This window comes from Macrotis lagotis, chromosome 5 (genome assembly GCF_037893015.1).
Source record: "Macrotis lagotis isolate mMagLag1 chromosome 5, bilby.v1.9.chrom.fasta, whole genome shotgun sequence".
NCBI lineage: Eukaryota > Metazoa > Chordata > Mammalia > Peramelemorphia > Peramelidae > Macrotis > Macrotis lagotis.
Window position 1 is genome coordinate 257,795,892 of NC_133662.1, and position 18,519 is coordinate 257,814,410.

Here is an 18,519-nt window from a genome sequence, read left to right on the forward strand (position 1 = left end):
TGTCCCATGTTCTTACTTCCCCCCACCTACACCCTAGTTTTCTTGGTCTCCTTTGTGTGATGATCAAGGTAAGAAATAAAGGCCAAGCATCGGGGCATTTCCCAGGTAATGTCCCTGATACCCACTGGAGCCTGGCAATGTCTCTCCTTGCCACACTTGCTGTCACTCCCAGCAGTACTGTCCAGCCCCCCCCCTCCCCAGTCCTGTTTCGACAGGTCTCCCTCTATATCCTTCCTTGACTGGGCACCTTGTTTCCACCCTCTCCGCCTGTCATCTATTCTGCACACTTTGCTAACAGAATCCTATCAGAGCACTAGGACACTCCCCAGCTTAAGAACTTTCGACAGTGCCCTATTACCCATGAAAGGAAAAGGACAGAAACCAGTAAATGAGAAGCTATGGACATGTCAGTAAAGGATCTTCCAGTTAGTTCCTCTTGCCACAGTCCTCCTTTTCCTGGAGGATTGACTCGTGGACTCTTAGATGGTACCCTGGCCTTTCTTGGAAGGAGCTGCTCCAACCCTTTCCACTGACCAAAAGGTTTCTCGTCCTTCGTGATCTTCAATGCTCTCCACAAATAGCAAATCTCTCTTGGAAAAGAAGTCTCACACTTCTGGACACGTCATCATATCCTGAATTATGAGTGCATGCTATACTTTGCCATGTGAAGTACCGCATGGAAATGCATCTCTCTGCTCTTCTTTTTAATGAGGAAAATAAAAATTTTACCTTTAGCAACAATGGTGGAAGTGGAGCTGACAGCAGTCAAGCTGGGGGCAACCACAGAGGGCATGGCAGGTGTCTTGTTGGCAGACAACGACTGAACTACTAAAAGGTGAAAGAAAAGAATTTCTATGTTAAATAATAAAAAATGTCATTAGAAACACAAAGCTTTTACATAAAAAAAAAAAAAAACCCTCCAACTTCAAGACTCCAGCCTCCAGGCTTTGATTTCGAGTAAGAGCTAGGACCTGCCATCCTCTTTGTCTATACTGGCTATAAGTTCAAGGGTACTTCCTCCTGAAACAAGTCACATCATCCCCCCAAACCCAGGGAAATAATCAGCTCAACAGTAGAGTGAACCTTGGAGCAGAACTGATGTGACTGGTGACGGGGACTCATCCCTGTCCAATCCATCAGGTCCAATGGCTCCACAGTGTCCATATTTCTCTCAAATCCTTTCCCTCCCAGCTTGCAGAAGATCCCAGATCTAGAGAAAGGGATCTCAGAGGGCATCAACTCCAACCCCTTATTCCATAGTTGAGTTTTCCATTTCTTGCTCAGGGCCTGCTCATCAATATGATAAGAACTTCTGTGAAGGCCATGACATGCTGCTATGTTATGGTGTCAGTCAGAATTATTTTTATCTTAAAGCAGGATGAAAACTTTCTAGGATGGCAGAGAAATCAATAAGCTATTTTCACTTTACTGAGATTCTGAACAAGTTTTCATGAGCAGTGCCAAGTTTGTTATCTGGGTAATGTGGCCTGGAGATAAGATGCTAGATGAATTACCAAAGAGATAATTCAACTTTCCTGTGAGTAAAGACTTTAAACTTCATAAAGTCTTTCCTAAATTTTTTAGAGTCAAAACTGCAAACGGGGAGGCTCATTACTGAATAGTTCTTTTCTTAGGGATATCAGTGATGAACTCCCTGTTTGTAGTTCCGGCTTTAAAAAGCATTGCTGGGTCTCATTCTAAATTTTAAGAAGATCCACATTTTTTAAAATGGAAAACAAACCAAAAAACCCTGAGAATTATATTTTTCTGCCAAACTAACAAAGCACACAGAAACAGTTAATACGCAGAATCCCAGAACCTCAGAGCTGGGAGGGATTTAAAAATCAAGTCTTCCCTGAACAAAAAGTCCTTCCCTAACATCCTACAAGTGCCCCTCTTTATGCACCTGGAACTTGTTACCACCTCTCCAGGTGGCCCTTCCTAGCTGGGACTTTCCCAGACAGCTCCATTTCCTCCTTTTCACTGGAATGCTTTGGGTTTCATTCTGAATTCTTCTCTAGCCCTCTTGGGCTAGAATTTCCATACAATTTTGAGCCAGGAATCCTACCCATTTGTTCTCTGAATTCTCTGAAATATGCACTATTGCTAACTCTGCAATAGAATGATAGAAAGCAGAGCCGATCCCTTCTACCCAAATAAGATCCAGCAAACAGCCCTCATATCCCGAGCTTCTGGAGGCTTTACCTTTATTCATGGGCATGAGGATGGTCTGGATACCTCCGGATGCAGCATTGACGCTGAGTGGTTTGAGCTGGCTGGGGATGGTTAGGACAGCCTGCTGAGGACTGGACTGGTTGGAATGGATTTTTAACAGACCTGGAAGAAGTAGAGAAGTTGCAGGTGGGGACACATTTAAACTACTGCAATAACTGTTAGTGCGGCGGGTTGGCCTGCCTCGGATCTCTCCCTACTCCAGCCTACCCTCTTGTTCAGCCCCACAAATGATTTTCCTAAAGCACAGATCTGATCATGTCATACCCACCACCCCCACTGCTCACTACGCAGGAACAAACACAAAATCCTCCGTTAACTTTCAAAGTCCTTTACCACCTGGGCCCTGTCCACCGCTCCAGTCTGACTCCTGGTTCTTTCACAAACAAGACCCTCCATCTCTTGGCTCTGAGCTGCCTCTGTCTCTGCTTGGTCCCCAGGTCTAGAACATTCTGGCCTCCCTGATTTCTTGAAGTCCCACTTTCTATAGGAAGCCTTTCCTAAGCCCTCTGAGATGAACATCCAGCCTGGGGTTAAGAAGAACTGAGCTCAAACCCAGCCTCAGATCCATACTAACTCAATGTTCCTGGGCAGTTTGCCTCAGTTTCCTCATCTGTAAAGAATGAGGATAACAACAGCATCTCCCTGAGAGTTATGAAGATGCTAGCTGTTGTTGCTGGTGTTCAGTTCATGGTTTCCTCTTTATGCCATACACAGCTTACCGGATCAGACTGGGAGCCCCTTGAGGGTAAGCTCTGCCTTTGTCTCTTTCTGTATCTGCAGCCTTCAACAAGACCTTACTCTATGCTAATGGACACCAGCCTTTGAGACAGCAGGTGGGTCAAACCCAGGCTGCCCACCCTCACACACACCAACCACATCACCTCGAAGTCTCCTCTAGAATCCTGCTCTTTCATTCACTCCAACAAGTGTCTTTTCAACCCCTATGACGCGTGGGACCCCTTGGGAGACACAAAAAAGGCAATGCTCGCAGAACACAGGCAGCGTGGATGGCACAAGCCTTCAGGAACTGAGCAGGGAATGTGAGGGCAGCAATCCCTGCAGCCTCAACTGGAGACAGGCCAGGCTGTGCTCCGAAAGCTTTTCTGACTGTTGAGGCAAAAGGGATCATCCCTTGGTGCTGGAGGTCAGATGGCCTGGCTGGGAGGCCTGGACAGAGACCGGTGGACTCAGTCTCTTGTCACCATCTGCACCCGAGGGCCTGAATGAGTGTGGTGGTTGGGAGAAGAGAGCCGGTGTCTCGTGGGCAAGCTGTTAGAAAGGTAGATTCCCCCTGGGCACCAACCAGAGAGGACTTGACATGGTAACCAGCAAAGAGGGGTGGTGCCTATGGAGGGCTGAATCTAGTAACCAACCAGCATTTCTCATGTGTGTCCTATACCCCACATCCTAGGGCTTCAGAGGCAGAATTGAGGAGGGTCCCTTCCAGTTCCTCCTCGTCCAAGGGCTGCTCCCCCTCTTGCTGCCTACATGCAGGCACTGTCTTCTCTACCCTTCAAACCCCCCCACAGCAACGCCCCCTACACACTACTATTCTATTTTTTGCCCCTCCTTCTCGGACGAACACTCTATGGCTCCATTTTCTCTCTTCTATACCCATGACAATCTGGTTTCTGATTTATCACTCAACTGAAACCAACCTCTACAAAATCACCTTAGGTCAAATTGAATGACCCTTTGGCCTTCCTGCCAATTCTTCATCTTTTGATGCTGCTAGCCATCTCTCTCTCTCTCTCTCTCTCTCTCTCTCTCTCTCTGTATATGTATATGTATATGTATATGTATATATCCAAGCCCATCTTTTTGTCTGCTCTCCATTCCCCATATCATCATGGGGTATCTACTGGATACCTCCACTTGAATATTCATAGGCACCTCAAACTCAACCTGTCCAGAACAGAATTCATTATCTTTCTTCCAAAGCAATCCATCTTCCAAATTTTCCTATTACGGGCTGAGGACATTTCTACTTTTCTCAGTATCATCCCAGCTGCCAAATCTTGTCTCTACTAATACAGTTCCTTCTGCCATCAATCTTTTCTCCCCTCACAAAAACATCACCCTCATCAGGACTTCATTTCTTTCCTCAAAATACTTTTCAATATTTTATCTTTTAAAAAATGAGCTTGTATTATAAAAAAGCATCACCTTTGGCAAGGAAATAAAGTATTTTTTTTTTAGGTTTTTGCTAGGCAATGGGGTTAAGTGGCTTGCCCAAGGCCACACAGCTAGGTAATTATCAAGTGTCTGAGACTGGATTTGAACCCAGGTACTCCTGACTCCAGGGCCAGTGCTTTATCCACTGTGCCACCTAGCTGCCCAAAATGAAGTATTTTCTGACTGATACTTAAAATTTTATTTTTTTACTATGGTAACTATATTGCATTATTCAAACTTCTCTAAAAATAAGTCACTATTTTTGCTCTATTCCAGTTTTTGGAATAAATAGTTTAAACATGTCAGGTGAAATAAACCTTAAATGTCACTTCATCTTTATCTTTTCTTATAACCTGGTTTAACTAGTCAATGAGCTGACTGTATGTAGGTGACTATTCCAAAATAAAAAAATCATGCAGAATCTAATCAAATTAATTATTAGGGTGCCATTCAGGGCTCATTACACCTGGTGTCCTCTGACTTGAACAAGTGTTTGTGATATGCAGATAAGAAGCAACTATAAAACCTTGACCTCTTTCCTTTCATGATCCTGACTATTTTCCAATATAGCTTTTATTTTCTAAATCCATGTACTCTCCCCTCTTTTAATGTTGAAATTTTGAAAGTTAAATTACTCAGAGCCAAAAAGCAGATAACTCATTCTGTGACATGAGCCTTTCACCCTTCTCTCTGGAGGAGCTCTGGAATTCTACCCATTATTGCACTGATCAAAGCTCTCAGTTTCTATAATAACAATAACCATGAAAACATCAGCTTGGTGGCACAGTGGATAGGACAAGAAGACCTGAGTTCAAATTCGGCTTCAGATGTTTAATAATTACCTAGCTATATGATCTTGGGCAAGTCACTTAACCCCACTGCCTTGCCAAAAGAAAGAAGAGCTTTGCTCACCTCACTGTGCATCTGTTCCCTTAAGTCTACCTAAGTTTCTCTGAAATCATTGTGGGGAGGGAGCATGTAAGGACCAAATGGCTTCTAAGGTCACCTTCTGCCCCATGATTCTATGGAGCCAATCTAGGATTAGTTAAGGGTTGAGGTAGTTATAGTCACTAAGAACTATTTCTGGAAACAGTGAAGATTTGCAAAGCACTTTACCAAGAGTATCATCTCCTTTGTTCCTCGGAGCCCTTAGGGGAGGAAGCTGAGGCTCAGATAGGTTAGTAGACAGTCTGAGATGCTGGAGGACTGTGGAGTCTAGTAAAGGAAGGCAGAGCTGTTGTCCCACCTAGCTGGGTGTATCACAAACTAATCTAAGTAAGATCCCTGACAGGAGCCATTAGAGGAAGCCTCAAGGGAACTGAGAATGAGAAGAACGTCTACAGAGCAAAGGGAAGAAGGTGAGGCAAGTGGAAAGGTCCCCTCAAGCCATCCAAGAAGAGGGAGTGGCAGGACTGTAGAATCCATAAGGCCTGGAATAACAGGCAAGAAAAGAAAACAAGAGGGAGGGGCTGCTTACCTGAGACTGCGGTTTTGCCAGAGACAGGGGTGGTGGTGGACATCAGAGATGTGGCACTGATGACAGCTGAGGTGCCAGTTCTGTTAGCTCCTGCAGGGCCTGCCTGGGCTGGAGTCACACACAGGGGCTGTTGCCCACAAGCTTTCCCACCAGGTCCCACCACTGATGCTGAGCTGGAAGCTGCTCCTTCTGACTGCTCAAGAAAAACAGAAGTTAAAGAAAAAGAACACTACCTTTCTATCTTTTAATTATTTTTAATAGACTATGAATATGCTGTGGAGGCTACCTGTCAAAATGGGAGCAGCCAGGTGGTGCAGTGGATAGAACACCAGCACTGGCCAGAGTCAGGAAGACTTGAGTTCAAAAGAGGCTGCAGACCCTTGATACCTTGGGCAAGTCACTTAACCCTGATTGCCTCACATCTGGGGCCATCTCCAGTTGTCTTGATTCCTATCTGGCCACTGGACCCAGATGGTTCCAGAAGTGAGGCTGGTGACTTAGCACAACCCCCCCCCCCCCACTCAAATCCAATTCCTGTGCATGTCATGGCATCACCTCCCTGATGTCATGGTCTTCTTCAAGAACAAAGGACGGGGGCAGAGCCAAGATGACAACAAGAGAGGATCTTCTCTTAGGTGCTCTTTCTCTGATATTTCCAAACTTATAAGATAAGAACTCTAACTGAATTTTTGAGAGACAGAACCCACAGAGGGATCCAGTGAGGCAATTCTATGGCCCAAGGTAACCTGGAAAATAGTGGAAAGGCTCTGCTCCACGGGGTTAGAGGGGTGGCTGGCCAGAGTGAAGAAACTTCAGCCTCCCAGAGGCAGCCCCAGGATGCTGGGAGCCATGGCACATGGCAGCGGGGACAGTTTCCTGACCTACACCCCAGAGAGTACTGGGCACAACTTGGGGGATCAGTGCGGGGACCTCTGCCAGAGAGAGTGCGTGAAGCCCAGCCTTCAGTGAACAGCTTGGCCATAGCAGCCCAGATTGAGGAACTGGAGCTGGTAAGCAGGAGCCCCCAGGTGTGAGTGCTTTTGTGATGGACTTATCATAAAGAATGTGATCCACCTGTGACAGAGCTGGTGGTGTTGGAACACAGACTGAAGCATTATTATTATTGTTATTATTATCATTATTATTTGGGGGGGGGGTTGCAGGGCAAATGGGGCTGGGTGGCCTGCCTGGGGCCGTACAACTGGCTGATTGTTGGGTGTGTGAGGCCAGATTTGGACGCAGGTACTCCTGGCTCCAGGGCTAGCGCTCTGTCTGCTGTGCCACCTGGTTGCCCCTACTATTTATTATTATTATTTTTTTTATTTTAATTTTTTCTCTTTCCTTTACTTTATTGCCCATGTGGGTCTATATTTTTTGGGGGGCAGGGGGCATTATGTTTACTCTTAAACAAGAATATCTTAGTAATGTATTAAAAAACACCATTTGTACAAAAATAAGAATAAATAAAAAAATAAACAAACAAACAAAAGACCAAAGGAAAAATACCACCAGTCAAAACCAACAAGACCTGTGTTCAGGTCCTGCCCTCCTCACAATATAATGTCTGAGAAAGTCCATGAATTTTTTTAAGTTCACCTATGACTTCAGGAAGGTCCTGACTTGCACTACTGGAGGACAATTCACCTGGGAATTCCCTACAGTAATGAAATCAAAGGTCCAATCTCTGATCCCATATGTCCCTTAGCCCAGGGATTAAAGGGAATCTAAGTCACTTTTAAATCTATGCCATTTTTCAGTGTAAACCTGATCACTGTGAACCTCCTTCTCATCCCATTCTTTCTGCAGGAAAGTACTTTGAGCACTCAGAGAAGACAGATTTTACTAGTCCTCTCACCACTTCTGTATCAATGAGCTGCATTAAACCGACTAGGGAGGCATTCAGACTCCTCTTGGGATAGAAGATAGTGGAGAGGCAAGGGGCAGAAGACTGAGCATCCACAAGTGGGATTGTGGTCCGTCCTCAACAGAAAAGAGAGAAGCTCAAGGCTCTGCTAATGAGAACTATCTTTGGCCCAACTGAACCTATTTCCTAAGACTTCATTATCTATAACTAGCAGAGAAACCACCAGACTAAGACTCTCATGTGGGAACAGATGAATTTCTTCTTTTTTTTCTGAGTGTTGTTTTTTTGTTTTTTTTCTTCCCCTGGATGGGGATAGCATCTCCATAGCTGGTCTGATAGGGTTGTCCAAGCTCTCTGAACTTCTGAGAGCAGCTGTATCCATCAAGGTTGATCATCTCTCAGTGCTATTAATGTGTATAATGTTCTCTTGGTTCTGGGAACAGATGAATTTCTAAATCATAAAAGTCATCTCAACTTCAAAACTTTCCCCAGTGAAGTCTAAGCACTGCTCTTGATTGCCAATTTCGGAGCTCACCACCTTGACAGGTTGGATATTATTTCTTTTTTTTTTTTGCCTTTCCTCATTTATTATAGTGATAAAATTTCTAAAAGGAATTCTCAGGTAAGAAATCATGGAGGACTTAGGATTTAAAGGCTTTGCTACTCAGCTTACATTCAATAGTTTCTTTCCAATGTGGTTCCTCTTATGAAGAGGAAGACTGGAGTTGTGTCTAAAAGACCTTTCTGAGATTTCTCTACAATGTAGAATCACTGATATGGAGTATGAGACCCTGTCTCTGCAAATATCACACATACTGATTACATTCATAAGGTTTCCATCCAGTATACTTTTTCAAATGCATAACAAAACTAGAATTCTCCGTCAATACTTTTCTCCACATTGATGACATTCATAAGTTCTCTCTCCAGTGCTGATTCTCTGATGTGTATTAAAACTTGAGTTCTGTGTGAAAATGGACACTATTTCTTAAACTAAGCCCACACTTCAACTAATTTAATTCAAGTCCATTACTGGATTTTGTTATTTTCAGATGTAGAAAGACGTATAAACATCCTCCCATAAAAACTTTTTTCACCCTTCCCTACAGATACTGCATTTTTACTTGGATGGAATGGGCCCCATTGCCTGCTCTCTTGCTTTACCACTTTATTATTAAATACTGTTAGGGGGTGTTTCTTCTAATAGTCACCAATCTCAAAGCAGTACAATTAGAACTATACATCCGGACTTAGCCATGTTAACAAAGTCATCAATCTCAAAGCTAACTTCCTTTGAATGATGGGGCATGCATTATTTTGTAATAACAGCCCAGACTTGGATCTGAAAAAAGAAAGCCCCCAAATAAACATCACCCACAGATTATGGTTTGCTTTGAAAAGGTTTCAGAGCTATGCAAATGCAAAGAAGTTTCATGGGCTGTGTCTCACTGACTCAACAGTCAGCCAGCTCTGTGGGAATTTGGGAGGAAGAGGAAGGTATTTGGAAGCTCTCGTAGCCAAAGGAGCAATAGATTCTTAAGTTCTAGGAGGGATCTAAACATTTCAGGGTTTTGTGATTAAGATACATCAGTTCCATTGAATTTCCAGGACAACTTCTGTCTAAGCCATGCTCAGTTAGTTGCTCTTGTCTTAGTCATTTTCTGGTCAATTTGCCCAAGAATACTTGGAAGGTCTGGCACCATTTTCCTGGTTCCTTCACAGTTTGAGACAGGCCACCTCGCATACCATATAGACAACTGAGGCACAGTATGCTCAGATTTTTACAAGAGTGATAGGTTGAAGGCTCCAATACTACTATCAATGTGTCCAATTTCTCCTTGGAAGAAATTCCACCTCAAAACAAACTAAACATATGGAGCAGCTAGGTGGTGCAGTGGATAGAGCTCCGGTCCTGGAGTCAGGAGGACCTGAGTTCAAATCCAGCCTCAGATACTTAATAATTACCTAGCTGTGTGGCCTTGGGCAAGCCACTCAACCCCACTGCCTTGAAAAACTTAAAACAAACCAAACTAACATGTACTAAACCCCACTCTATTAGTACAAGGGAGTTTTTCCTTAACAAATATACATTTAGGATAATTAAGAGGAAATACTACTTAACCCAAAAGGAATAAAACTCAAGTCATCCCTCTTATATGCAAGAGAATTTCTGCCTCAGATTTCAAGCTGACATTGTGATGGGAAGAAACTAGCTTAGACTTCTTGCCACCATTATGCTAAGAGGAGGACATTACCTGCCACACCAACCACAAAACCAAGGTAGGAAAACAAAGCCACAGCTCCTGTTCTGACCAGCTTATCTTGCCCTTTTGATGTGTATACTTTATTTTCCCCTCCTGCTTTCTACAAAATTCCATTTTTTTCTATGCTGCATACATAATTCCATTCTAAGGTCTGATGTTCTGGGTTCTCTGCGTGTTCAGAACAAGGCCCCTCACTCTTGCCATCAAAGAAGAAATAAAAATCATCCCCAGTGCACTAAGGTGAACTGCCATTTCCCAAAAGGCTATCTTGGATAGGAAACTGGGGGCTCATTCTCCCAAGTATAAATCAGTAGTGGTTACATGTGCTATCTGGACACAGGTAGCCTTTCTTCCTATAATGTCATCTCCTCTGCTCTTACAATCCTTAGGACATAAACAAACAACTGAAAATAAGGAGAGATCAACAAAGTAAGGGTAGGGATCCAAAGAAGGAATGATGATAGAAGTCAGAGTCAGATAGGTCTGTGACCCCAGGAGGGTGGCCACCTTTAGGAATATGCTGTGGCAGTAGAGGGGATGGTTGTCACACCCCCTGAAAATTTCGCTCCAAGTCCCATGATCATTTCCCTTACCACCTTGTAGCTCCTTACCTGCTGCACAACTCCATTGGCAGAGAGAGAGACAGCTGAGGAGGAAGCAGTCGTGATCACACCTCCTGCAACCCTCAAAACAGTGGTCCCGGGCTTGGACAGTGGGGTGGTGACAGGCACAGACTTTAAGGAGCCATCAGACATTTTCATCAGAGATGCCTGCCCACCAGGGTTTGCCTGTAAAAAGAAATTATGTGTAAATAATAATGATGCAATGGTGAGCAGGTGCCTCAATTACATATACTAGGTGGTTAGTGAACTTCTACAGCGAAGTCAAAGTTAAATATCAAAATCCAGTTAATAATGCAGTTGGATAATGGAATTTGGAAGCACAAATCAACTGCGGTTTTAAGGACGCCAGGCTAATTTGTCTTAGTTTTATTTTTATTTATTTATTTATATTTTAGAGGTTTTTTTGCAAGGCAAATGGGGTTAAGTGGCTTGCCCAAGGCCACACAGCTAGGTAATTATTAAGTGTCTGAGGCCGGATTTGAACTCAGGTACTCCTGACTCCAGGGCCAGTGCTCTATCCACTGTGCCACGTAGCTGCCCCTAATTTGTCTTAAAAAGTGGTTTTTGAGGGGGCAGCTAGGTGGCGTAAGGGGGTGGCTAGGTGGCGTAGTGGATAAAGCACCGGCCTTGGAGTCAGGAGTACCTGGGTTCAAATCTGGCCTCAGACACTTAATAATTACCTAGCTGTGTGGCCTTGGGCAAGACACTTAACCCCATTTACCTTGCAAAAAAACAAAAAAGTGGTTTTTGGTCCAATATAAAAATTCTTTCACTATGTAATGGATGTGACCAAAATGATTCATCTCTTACAGACTTAAAAAAACTGGTTGGGGTTCTAACCATCTGATTGGAAGGCTTGCCCACAATCACAAAGCCAGCCAACTATGCAGACTTGAACCCAGACCTCCTGGACTCCAAGAAAGGCCATCTATCCACTAGTCCAAACTGACTCTCCTACTATTTTTACATGTTTTCAATGCAAGATATCCAGAGACGAATACAACTGAATGAGACAGTGATACCATGAATGTGCTTCCAGCATTTTGTTACTAAAGAACAGTTGAATGTTGTGCTATGTGGTTGGGGAGTGGTATGGAATAGCTTCAGGGACCTCTTGACATATTGAAGACTTAGCAAACCTTTGCTAAATCACTTCATATGAAAGCATGAACTGTTAAGAATGCATTTCTTGCACTTGAAGACTCTTGGGGGACTCTCCCGGACAAAGGTCCACAATCTGGCTGAGCCTCCATGCTCTGCCGAGCTCACTCCACAGCACCCTCCCCTCTACCTCTGACTCCAGGTGAAGTGACCTGCTGGACACACCAGCTCCTCTTCTGTCCCTGTTCCTGTGCAGCAGCTGGAAAGCACCCCCCACCCTCTGCAGGATCTCTACAAATCATACTGGGGAGTAGGGAAGCAGAGCAAACACAAGGGTGGTGTTGGGAGGGGAGCAACTGAATCCCCTATCTGACCCTTCCTAGTCAAGGGAGTGTGGACAAATCTCTGATTTCTCTGAACCTCAATTTCCCTATTTATAAATCAGGGACATAACGAAAGAACTGGCCTAACACCACTGCTGAATGAGATCCAGTCCTGGGCAGAGCCAATGCCACTCACTGGTAGGAGAGGACACACTATATCTTCCTAGCCCAGCTCAGAGGCCCCATCCTGCCCAAAGCCCTTCTGGACTCTCCTGTCTCCCACACACATCTGATGGATGGCTTGCCACCATTGCAATGAAGCAGCTTCTTGGGACGTGGAGACTGGTTTTGTCTTTCTCTGTTCAATATGTATAGGAGGTGCCACATACAAGTTTGCTGAATCGAACTGAGACTGTGTGAAGAAAGGCCCCCTGCTGGGTGTGCATTCACTATCTCTGACCTGAAGAAGGAACTGCCTCAGTTCTTCCAGGAGACACCTAAAAATCCCTCAACACAGTCAAGCACTCTTTTCCCTCTGAATTTTCTTGGAAAGAGGAAATAGTTCTTTGTCAATATTTACTGTTGGATAAAATTGAGCTTAGAGGACATGTGAGATGGTAGTCTCATGGGAGGAAAGGTGGACTTTTCTTTGGAAGGATCAGGTCAAACTGGGAAACAAAGAAGGGAGAAAGGGAGACACGGAAGGAGGGAGGAAAGAATCAAAAGAGAGGAAGAGAAGTGAGGAGGTGGGGTGGGATGGAAGGGCAGGCAGGAATGTTACCTGGGTGAACAAAGAGGTCTTTTGCCCAGAGATGACTTTTAGTGCCTGCTGTCCTTGTGGGGTAGATGCATTGACTCCCAAATTACCCTGAACCACGGACCCAGTTGCCAGCTGCTTTCCAGAACTCTGAGGGGACGGCTGGCCAACCAAAAAGGTGCCCTGAAGACAAATGAGGAAAAGCAAAAAGGTCTGAATCACTTGTACCCATCCCTAAGTCACAAAAAGAATGTAGGAAATGGAGCTTTCTATGGATTTTGAAATGCCATCAGCACTGAATTGTAAAGCTTCCCAGTCCAGTATACCACTCACAATATTGGGAAAGCATCCATCAAGTGAACTAGCCAAACAGGACCTAAATTATTACCACAGGTGATTCTGAGAGAGACAACTGGATGGAGGATGAGTGGGGGGGCTTGCCGCTTCCGCTTCCAAACCACATTCTCCCAAAGAACTCCAATCTAACTCATCCGATAATGATTTTGCTATATACTTATGGGGAAGGCCACAAGCATGTTGTACTAAGGGTCTTTCAGAAACAATATAAATGCTTATTTGCATTTAGTGTAGGGCTATCTACCACTTCCACAGTTCATGGGATGCAGGGATGTCCTCAGTGGAGGAGGATGCTCCCAGCCAGCACAAAGGCTCATAATTAGCTATGGATGAAAAAAATGCAGTGGCCACCTCATGATGACCAACAAGGTTGACCTTCTGATCTGAGATACACAATGTGCTATTCGTAGTCTCTCCAGCTTCAGAGGCCTTGCCACAGATGGCATCACACAGCTGGCAAACGCAATAGGGCTTCCCCACCATTTAGAAGGCATAGGATTCAATCTCCTTGAAATACAATGTTGTAACAACTAACACAATACATTTTTTAAATGCATAAAGAAAAAAAGATAGTAGGATGAAAACTTCAAAGTAGAACGGTAACAGCTGCAATTATGATTGTTAGAACCTAAAATGTATCACCGCACTTGGGAGGATTTATACTGTTCTAGGAAAATTACTTAAAACATTCATGTGTCAAGAAAATTGATATGACTGGTCCATATAGTGGGGGTTTTTTGTTTTTTTTGCAAGGCAATGGGGTTAAGTGGCTTGCCCAAGGCCACACAGGTAATTATTAAGTGTCTGAAGCCGGATTTGTGTCTGAAGCCAGATTTGAACTCAGATACTCCTGACTCCAGGGCCGGTGCTCTATCCACTGTGCCACCTAGCTGCCCCCAACATAGTGTTAATAATACTTCTATTGGGTGCCATGAAAAATCTATTTTTAGTCAGACCCATATTTAATTCCAAAAATTAAAGTCAAATGATATTTCAAAAAAGTTAAAAGAAAAGAAAAAAATGTATCTTTTAATTTTCCCTCTTCAACAAATTTGAATAATTAAAGAAGATAGTTGTGCTCAAATACACTAAAATAAAAATTTCTGTATAACAAAGAAAATGAGAGGATAGAACAGATTGGGGAAATATTTATGGAAGCTATAAAAGATAAAAAAAAATTGATAATTAAAATACACAGCAGTAAAACACAATGCCAACTTGCAGTTCTCAAAGGAATTGGAGCAATTTTCAACTAAGAAACAAATTCTTAAAAATAAGTTAAAAAGATATTTGATCTCACTAATAATATTGATATGAAAATTAAAATAATTTAGAAACATAACCTTGCAACTCATTAAAATGCAACAAAAAATTAAGAGCAATAAAACTAAGTGATGGAAAGATAGGGAGAGAAAGAGGTAGACAAACAAGGCATCCCTGGTTCGTTGCTGGTACGTCCAAATTAGGAGGATCTTTTTAGAAAGTAACTTAGCAATCAGTAGGCAATATAAATTATGAAATAATCCTATCTTATCAGAAACTAGAAATATCAAAATTGTCCAGTAGAGGGAAATGGTGAAACCAAGTATGGCATAGCAACTTAGTGATGCTATAGATCAACAATTATTTAGTATATAAAGAAATATGGAGAGTTTTATGATATTATTTAAAGGACAAAAAAAAACAGAAGTAGAAGCACTTGTTACACAAAAAAGTTTTAAATGAAAAGAAAATGAATGGAAATAAACATCTGATAAATTTAAAAAAATTTTTTAATGACCTAGGGGTGGCTAGGTGGTGCAGTGGATAGAGCACCGGCCATGAAGTCAGGAGTACCTGAGTTCAAATCTGACTTCAGACACTTAATAATTACCTAGCTTGCAAAAACCTAAAAAAAAAAAAAAAAATAAAAACAAATAAATTTTTTAATGACCTGGAACTTTTTTTTTTTGCAAGGCAATGGGGGGTTAAGTGGCTTGCCCAAGCCCACACAGCTAGGTAATTATTAAGTGTCTGAGTTAGGATTTGAACTCAGGTCCTCCTGACTCCAGGGCCGGTGCTCTTTCCACTGTGCCACCTAGCTGCCCCTTGATGGCGATTTACAGAGAGTACCATCGTCTCATAGGTCTTGAGTTGGAAGGACCTTATGCTGATTTGTAATGGCAGGTTTATAATGATTTTTTAAAAAATGTATAGGACAGCAAATGACAAGATGAGTGGATGCTCTGTCGAGAATATGGCCATGTGTTGTGATGAAGGGAAGAGTTCTATCAATGGTACATAAAACAGACCTTTAATGCTGTTCATTTCTATGGGCATTGGACTATCTAATGGGTCAAATGACAGTTGTCCCACTGATCCAGAGATGTTAATCCTGGCTCCCGATGTTAGCATTCTAGAGCAGGTCAACTATTCTCAAAGGCAGGTCCTAAATAACCTTCCATTTTTTTTTTAGTTTCCAAGAAATTTCAAAGAGCAAGGACCCAAACCTGTGGAGTTTGCTTGAGGATGTAGGATGTGTAGGTCAAATGTGGGGATACTCCTCCGGGGGTCGCACCCTGTGCTCCTGTGCCGCTGCCACCACCACCGCTGCTGCTAGCTGCAGAAGCTCCTCCCTGGAGGTCTGGAACACAAAGAGGCGCCATCATACCAAATGTCCCTCCGAGCCCTTGGATTCTCCCTCTCCCTCTGAAGTATACTTGATTTTTTCCAACTGATGACCTCTTTCTAGAGCCAGGAGTGGCTCTCGCGATAGTATCTCTTCATTATCTACCTATCAGGAAGTGAATAGAAATAAAATGGAGATAGGTCTGAAATGTTCTTTGTTCCTTGACACAGACAGAGAGGGAAACAGAGAGGGAAAACTAGATACTGGCATTTTCCAGCCAAAAAGATAAAGATATATGACTGATCTCCTTCCTCTCACTGTTCAGAGAAATAAATGGTCACCAAATTCTGGGGCATCTGTCATTCATAAAGACCCCTCTTGGATTTTAATGAAATTCAGAGAATGTGACCTTCCTGTTTTGATTTTTCCCTCCCTCTAAATTCAGAATTTTTAGGTATTCACAGTAATTTCAGCCTCTCTTCCCAACAGCACCCCTCAAATTTTGGCCTCCGTTTCTTCCCCCAGTAACAGACTTTCTGACCCGTATCCCATTCTCTCTCTACTCCCAATAACAGAAGTTTCTCAGACTGCCCAAGGACCCTGGCAATTTCTCAAGAACAGCTTAGGAAAAAGGAGGATTCCTTTTCTTTAGAGATTTAGGAGAGGATTCTGGGAAGATGGTGGAGTTTAAGACATGAAACACTGGGTTCTCCAAACTTCTCCAACAAACAAGAGAAAACACCTCAAAGTGAACTTAGAGTGGCAAAAATAATTAAAGACTGGGTAAGGCAAAGGTTCTCCTAACTTGAGAAAACCTCAGAAAGATTTGGCCTTGGGGAAGTGCAAACCCCTCTAGGCAGACTCCGAGGAATCAACAAACTGTGACAGAGTCCTCCAGTGTTTCAATTTCAGTGGAGAGGAGTAGACCACGGTTGTAACCACAAGGGATCAGAGGCAACTGCATTTGCAGTGGCAGTGTGGAGGGGGTCCTGGCAGGGGCACAGGGGTACCCAAAGTCAGGTCCCACACAAAGCATAGAAAACAAGAAAAACCTGAAGCCCGAGGCTTGCTCCCTCCCCAGGGGACTAGAACCTGACTCGAATACTAAGCCACTTAGAAAAAAACTGAGTAAGCAAAGGAGAAAGAACTTGACCATGGATGGTTATTATGGTGCTAGAGATCTGGAAAATACTCAGAAGACAACAGTAAAATTTAAAAAGCTACCTCTACTTCAACTTTTACCAGACTGTTCACTGCTGAAAGGAGGCAGGGTGGGAAGAGCATTGTGGCAGAAAAATGTGTAATTTATAAACATTCAAGTGGATGAATACTGAAAAACTTCCATAACATATAATTGGAAAAATATCAATAAAAAAGACTAGAAAAATTAAAAACAAAAATATCAAGAAAACTATGGAAAAAAGTTAACCCAATGGAAAAAGAAATATAAAAGCTTAAGGAAGAAAATAACTCCTTGGGCAAAATGGACAAAAGGAATCTAATGATGTTATAAAATGCCAAGAAATAATAAAACAAAATCAAAAGGATGAAAAAAAAATTAAAGAAGATGTGAAACAGCTCATTAGAAAAACAAGTGGGGGCAGCTAGGTGGCGTAGCGGATAGAACACGGGCCCTGAAGTCAGGAGTACCTGAGTTCAAATCTGGTTTCAGATACTTAAATAATTACCTAGCTGTGTGGCCTTGGGCAAGCCACTTAACCCTGTTTGCCTTGCAAAAACCTAAAAAAATCTATCAATTACCATCTGAAAAAGAACCCAAGATGAAAACTCAAAAGTTTCAAAGTTCCCAGGTCAAGGAGAAAAATAGTACAATCAAGAAAAACACAATTTAAATATTGCGGAGCTATAGTCCAAATGACACAAAATCTAGCAGCTTTTACATCAAAGGGCTTTTTTTTTGAAGGTTTTAAAATTTATTTTTATTTTAAGAAATGGGTTTGCAATCAAGAATAACTTACCCAGCAAACCATGAGGATAATACTGAATCAAAATAAATAAATAAAAAGGACATTTAATAAACTGAAAGACTTTCAGGTATTTGTAACAAAATGACCAGAACTCAGTGGTTATATATATAAGATCTAGGAGAAATAGAAGATAAACACTAAAGAGCAATGATAAGGGACTAAATAAAAGTCAAACTGTTTACTTCTTCTATGGGAAAATGTTATTAGTCCTCTTTAGAATGCCATTGTTACTTGAGCAGTTTGAAAGAGCACCAGCCCTGGAATCAGGAGAACCTGAGTTCAACTCCTAACAATGACCTAGCTGTGTGGCCTTGGGCAAGCCACTTAACCTCATTGTCTTGTAAAAACCTAAAAAATGAGCATACATAGAAGACTTGGGGCTGACTTAAGTAAGACAGGAAGAACTAGGAAAAATAATAACAAAAGTTCATTTGGAAGAAATAAAAGCCAAGCATATTTAGGAACCAATGAAAAAACTATAAAGGAGGACTGGTGGTCCTAGATCTTAAAATTGTATTATAAGACAGTAATTATCAGAGCTATCCGTTATTGGGTTAAGAATAAAAAGGTATATCAGTGGAATACAATACACAACTATATAAAGAACTGTCAAATTTGTAAGAAAAATGAATCATCCTCAACTAAAATATTGTTGAAGGATATGAACAGGCAGTGTTTTGATGAAAAAATCAAAACTAATATAGGCATGTGAAAAAATGCTCTAGATTATTACTGATTAGAGAGACG

At 42.4% G+C, this 18,519-nt stretch overlaps 1 protein-coding gene across 4 annotated transcripts in view; it reads right to left on the reverse strand.

Annotated features, from left to right (window-relative positions):
- Nucleotides 1-18,519, reverse strand: part of YEATS2 (YEATS domain containing 2) — a 100,872-nt gene that overhangs the window by 19,046 nt on the left and 63,307 nt on the right. For all 4 annotated transcript variants that reach the window (XM_074189494.1, XM_074189492.1, XM_074189493.1 and 1 more), the window contains exons 17-22: nt 15,666-15,799; nt 12,844-13,002; nt 10,627-10,803; nt 5,888-6,080; nt 2,206-2,337; nt 730-828 (exon numbers count right to left, since the gene is read on the reverse strand). In XM_074189494.1, coding sequence (XP_074045595.1) covers nt 730-828; nt 2,206-2,337; nt 5,888-6,080; nt 10,627-10,803; nt 12,844-13,002; nt 15,666-15,799 — 894 coding nt within the window. The remainder of the gene's footprint in view (nt 1-729; nt 829-2,205; nt 2,338-5,887; nt 6,081-10,626; nt 10,804-12,843; nt 13,003-15,665; nt 15,800-18,519) is intronic.